General features: G+C 43.1%; 1 protein-coding gene across 2 annotated transcripts in view; it reads left to right on the plus strand.

The window, feature by feature from the left end:
- Positions 1-1,317, plus strand: part of Dhx57 (DExH-box helicase 57) — a 57,221-nt gene extending 55,904 nt beyond the window's left edge. For both annotated transcript variants that reach the window (XM_042675485.1, XM_042675486.1), the window contains one exon: positions 690-1,317. In XM_042675485.1, coding sequence (XP_042531419.1) covers positions 690-833 — 144 coding nt within the window. In that variant the 3' untranslated portion in view covers positions 834-1,317. The remainder of the gene's footprint in view (positions 1-689) is intronic.
- The last annotated feature ends 4,683 nt before the right edge of the window (positions 1,318-6,000 follow it).

A 6,000-nucleotide genomic window follows, 5' to 3' on the forward strand; every position in this document is an offset into this window, starting at 1 on the left:
CTGATTTATAAGCCACATTCTTAGAAAGAAAGAAAGCTGGTGCTAGTGGCTCCTGCCTGTGAGTGGCTACTCAGGAAGCTGAGATCTGAGGATCGTAATTCAAAGGTAGCCCTAACAGGAAAGCCCATGAGACTATCTCCCATTAACTACCAAAAAGACCAGAAGTGGGTCTATAGCTCAGAGTAGAGTAGCGTACTACCTTTGAACAAAACAGCTCAAGGACAGCACCTAGGCCTGAGTTCAAGCCCCAGGACTGACAAAACAAAAAAATAACAAAAGCAAAACCATGAGAGGACAGCTACAGTGCCAAAGAGCTTTTTTATTTTCTAACCCATACCATTTTTAAATTTCCATTTTAATCCTCAATTTCCCTGCTTATTTAAGGGCAAAGAGTAATGGGAAATGTTCCATAAAAGCCATACTTCCAGAACTAACCTTTTCTGTAAATGAGAAGTGATAAAGCCAGGCATGGTGCTGTGCTCAGCAGGGGCAGAAGGATCTGTGTTTGAGTCAGTGCCACGTAGCAAGACCATGTCTCTAAATAATAAGGTAGATGGGATAGAAGAGTATGTATATATGGATCTAAAATTAACATTAAAAATTTAAGTATTAATCATAATTGGGGCATCTCCCGCTGATAACCTGTTCTCTTCTTCCAAGCACTGCTTATACTGTAGCTTTCTTTATAGGTCGCTGAATTAGTAAAAGAACTTCGCTGTGAACTTGACCATCTCCTCCAGGATAAAATTAAAACCCCAAGCATAGACCTGTGCACCTGTCCTCGAGGCTCTAGGATCATCAGCACAATCGTGAAACTTGTCACCACACAGTAAAGACCGGTCTCAGCGCAGTGCGGCTACTCACCTGCCTCTTGCTCACCCCGAAGTTACAGCAGCACTTCTACCTCGAACTGAACACCTGAGCTGGGGCTGGCCTGCAGTGCGGAGCCCACTGAGGCTCCACGTGGTAAAGAAACACTTTCCACACTTTGTATTTCTGACAAGTGCGGACACTCCCGGCACAATTTGGAGTGTCAGTAAAACCCAGCTTCCTGCCTTCTTCTCTGTGATTCTTCTGGACTGAATACAAATGAATGTTCAAAACAATGCTGTTTTACTCTATGTATGCTTTTTCCCTACTTTTATTTTGTATGCTTATATATAATCTATGTCTTCTTATCTCGTGTTTTTAATTGGGCATGAAAAGAAATAGTGGAGGTTTTTGTCCTGTCATAATAAAGGTTCAACTGAAAGAAATCAAGGCAGAAAAAAAAATGTGAGCAAGAAAAATAAAAAATAAAAACTTCATTTCAAGCTATGGACTACTGAGTAAACTTAATTTACTTTTACTCATTGAAGGTCAGCTGAAAAATCAAATTTAATGAGTTCTGTTGGGTACAAAAATGTAAATTGGGGGCTGGGAAGGTGGCTCAGTGTCGAAGCCCTGGGTTCGATTCCTCAGCACCACATAAGAAAAAAGCCGGAAGTGGTGCTGTGTGGCTCAAGTGGTAGAACACTAGCCTTGAGCTGAAGAGCTGAGGGACAGCGCCCAGGCCCAGAGTTCAGGCCCCACGACTGGACCCAAAAAAAAAAAAAAAAAATGTAAATTGGTAGGCCAGGTGCCAGTGGCTCACTCCTGTAATCCTAGCTACTCAGGAAGCTGAGATCTGAGGATCACGGTTCAAAGCCAGGAAAGTCCGTGAGACTTTTTTTTTGTTGTTGTTGGTCATGGGGCTTGAACTCTGGGCCTGGGTGCTGAACCTATGCTCTTCAGTTCAAGGCAAGCGCTCTACCTCTTGAGCCACAGCGCCACTTCCGGTTTTCTAGTGGTTTATTGGAGATGAGTCTCACAGACTTCTCTGCCCGAGCTGGCTTTGAACTGTGATCCTCAGATCTCAGCCTTCTGAGTAGCTAGGATTACAGGCGTGAGCCACTGCTGCCCTGCCTATCAGACTCTTATCTCCCATTAATCAACAGAAAACTGGAAGTAACAAGGTGGCTCAAATGGTAAAGGGTTTGCCTTGAGCTGAAGAGCTCAGGGGCTGAATCCAGGCCTAGAGTTCAAGCCCCATGACCAACAACAACAACAACAAAAAAATGTAAGTTGCTCCCACCCAAAACACTCCTAATAAAATTAGAACAAAGCCAGGTGTGGGTGGCCCACACCTCTAATCCCAGCTGCTGAGGAGGCTGAGATCTGAGGATTGTGTTCACATCTGGTCCAGGCAGAAAAGTCCATGAGACTCTTAGTTCTAAATAACCATCAAAACGGCAGAAGTTGCCCGGCACAGGTGACTCACACCTGTAATCCTAGCTATTCATAAGGCTGTGGTTCAAAGCCAGTCCAGGCAGGAAAGTCCACAAGACTTGTCTGATTAAACTACCCAAAAACCCAGAATAGGCACTGTGGTTCAAAGTGGTAGATCACTAGCCTTGAACACAAAAGCTCTGGGAGAGTGCCAGGCCAAATTCAAGCCCCAGTATTGGGGGAGGTGGGGGGGAGCCAGAAGCAGAAGTGTAGCTTAAGTGGTAGAACACCACTCTTTTTTTTTTTTTTTTTTTGCCAGTCTTAGGACTTGAACTCAGGGCCTGGGCACTGTCCCTGAGCTTCTGTTCAAGTCTAGCATTCTACCACTTGAGCCTCAGTGCCACTTCTGATTTTTCTGTTTATGGTACTGAGGATTCAAACCCAGGGCTTCATGCATGCCAGACAAGTACTCTACCACTAAGCCACATTCCCAGCCCTACAGTACCAGTCTTGAGTGAAATAGCCAAGCAACAGTACCTAGGCTGTAAGTTCAAGTCCCAGTACCAGCACAGAGAAACAAAAATAGAACAATCTTGTATCTTTCATTCTCTAACTTCTCCACTTAGGAATCTCTTCTGTGTTACGAACTCACCCAAGTCCAATAGTTACATGGCCAGGAGAGCTGTATGGGAATTTAAATGTAAATTAAGTGAAATTAACTTGGAATTAGAATTGTAATGAAAGACAGCCACAGTTGTATTTGAGGGGTGTAGTGGCATTGTTGCTTGTGTCAGATTTACAGCCATAAAAATGCCTCCCTTCAAACTGAATGTTTGTTACCACCACTTAGGTAAATGCAGCCAGCACTGGCATTTTTGTTTCTTTCTTTTTTTTTTTTTTTTGGTCCGGTCATGGGGCCTGAACTCTGGGCCTGGGCGCTGTCCCTCAGCTCTTCAGCTCAAGGCTAGCGCTCTACCACTTGAGCCACAGCACCACTTCCGTCTTTTTTTTTCTTTTTGCTTATGTGGTGCTGAGGAATCGAACCCAGGGCCTCATGCATGCAAGGCAAGTGCTCTACCACTGAGCCACCTTCCCAGCCCCAAGCACTGGCATTTTGAAAACAAATACATTTCTCTAAACATCTGGAAGGATCTGAAAGGACTGAATGGAAAAGCACTATCAACTTTAGAATAGTTACTGCCATTCCAGTGTGCAGGGAACTGGCACCCTCATGAAAGCCAGTTCTCATACTGGTCACTTGTAGTCATATTAAAAATGCACAAATGCAACTGCTACTGTAGCTCATGCCTCTAATCCTAGCTATTCAAGAGGCTGAGATCTGAGAATTGAGGTTTTAAGCTAGCCCAAGCAGGAAAGCTCAGACTCTTATCTCAACTAGCAAAGCCAAAGGTGGCACCATCTTTGAGCAAAAAAATAAATTAGGCCTAGGCCCTAGTACTGGTACTAGTTCAAGTCCCAATACTGGTACAAAACAAAAGTAATGGTTTCCCAGGCTGGCCTAGTATTCTTGGCCTCAATTCAAGTATTTCTCCTGAATGCGAGGACCATAGGTACATAATACCTCACCTGACCTTGAATATGAAACTTGTTTTTTATTTTCTTTTTTGGCCCAGGGTTGGTACTTGCTGTTTTGTTTTTTCTTCTTTACAGCACTAGGTTTTGAACTTATGGTCTCAAGCTTGTTAAACAGTGCTTTACTACTTGAACCATTTCACAAGGCCATAAGATTACTTCTTTACAATTAAGATCAAAGCTGGGCGCTGGTGGCTCACACCTGTAATCCTAGCTATTCAGGAGGCTGAGATCTAAGGATCAAGGTTCGAAGCCAGCCCGGGCAGGAAAGACTCCTATCTCCAATAAACAACCAGAAAAACCAGAAGTGGTGCTGTAGCTCAAGTGGTAGAGCGCTGGCCTTGAGCTGAAGAGCTGAGGGATAGCACCCAGGTCCAGAGTTCAAGCCCCACAATTGACAAAAAAAAAAAAAGAAGTATTGTATTTCATGGTGAAACTCATTTATTAAACCCCAAAAAGAAGCTGGTCAGCATTTAAGGTGATTTTTATTTTTTTTTATTTTTATGTTTTTTATTTATTTTTGCCAGTCCAGCAGCTTGAACTCAGGGCCTGGGCACTGTCCCTGAGCTTCTTTTGCTCAAGGCTGCACTCTACCACTTGAGCCACAATGCTACTTACAGCTTTTCTGTCTTTGTGGTACTAAGGAATCAAACCCAGGGCTTCATACATGCTAGGCAAGTACTCTACCACTAAGCCACATTCCCAGCACTAATACAATTTCTTATCACAGCAATCATTTTAGACTGTTTGAGGTGATAGACTTCTTCCATGTCTTTTGGCCTAATAAACGTAAAACAAGAATGATGAGATGAACCATTAACCATGGTAAATTTTAGCATAGCCTTTTAACTATTTCTAAATTATTGCCAGTATGATACAGGTTAGAATTTATAGGGAACCACCAATCTTTAGCCGGGCACGAGTGGCTCACACCTGTAATCTAGCTACTCAGGAAACTGAGCTCTGAAGATCAAGGTTCAAAGCCTGCCCGGGCAGGAAAGACCCTGAGACTCCTGTCTCCAATAAATCACCAGAAAACCAGAAGTGGCACTGTGGCTCAAGTGGTAGAGCGCTCACCTAGAGCTGAAGAGCTCAGGGACAGCGCCCAGGCCCAGAGTTCAAGCCCCATAACCGACAAAAAAAAAAAAACACAAAACTTTTAAAAATGTACATGTCAATAATTTGCTTTGTCATAGAGCAGAAAAAGTTTTGTTTCTTTTTGTTTTGTTATTTTTGCCAATCCTGGGGCTTGAACTCAGGGTCTGGGCATAGCCCCTGAGCTTCTTTTGCTCAAGGCCAGCACTCTACCACTTGAGCCATAGCACCACTTTTAGCTTTTTCTGTTTATGAACCCAGGGCTTCATGCACGCTAAGCAAGCACTCCCAGCCCCCCAGAAAAAGTTCTTTTGGACAATCCCTCATACATGTGGGATAAAGATATAACATGGCAACTCTCAGGTGAGCTTGTTCACACATTCTGGTCTCTGTGCCACTGTTGGTTGTCACAACTGGAAGGGGTACTATTAGCATTTAATAGAGGCCAGGATGCTACTAAGGTGCTGCAACAAACAAGATATGCCCAAACATTGCCTAATCCAAAAGGTCTAAACAGAATGAGCTAAATTAACCATTTATAAAGTCTAAGAGCTATTAAAGATACAAATGATGCACACAGAGATCTCTAAAAATGGAAATATGTATTTTGGACTACTGAAGGTAAGTTTTGTTATGTGAATAAGAGCTTTTATGTATATAATGTTAGCAAGAACAGAGTGCACTTAGGACTTTGAGGAAATTATTGCAAATGGGAAAAGTCACTCACAGATGGCAATAGCTTTACTTTTAAAAAATGTTCTAGACTGGGAAGCTGGCTCAGTGGTAGAGTGCTTGCATGAGGCCCTAGGTTCAATTCCTTAGTACCACATAAGCAGAAAAAAGCTGGAAATGGCACTGTGGCTCAAGTGGTTGAGAGCTAGCCTTGAGCTGAAGAGCTGAGGGACAGCGCCCAGGCCCAGAGTTCAGGCCCCATGACTGACAAAAACAAAAAGTTCTACCATGAACTTTTTTTTTCTTAAATCGCTTTTTTAAAAAATGAACATGATTGTTAACAATGCTAATTAATATTTGGCACTGTGAAACAAGTTATCGTGCTTGGGCACA

Source organism: Dipodomys spectabilis, unplaced genomic scaffold (genome assembly GCF_019054845.1).
Source record: "Dipodomys spectabilis isolate Male_0828 unplaced genomic scaffold, ASM1905484v1 ptg000026l, whole genome shotgun sequence".
Taxonomy (NCBI): domain Eukaryota; kingdom Metazoa; phylum Chordata; class Mammalia; order Rodentia; family Heteromyidae; genus Dipodomys; species Dipodomys spectabilis.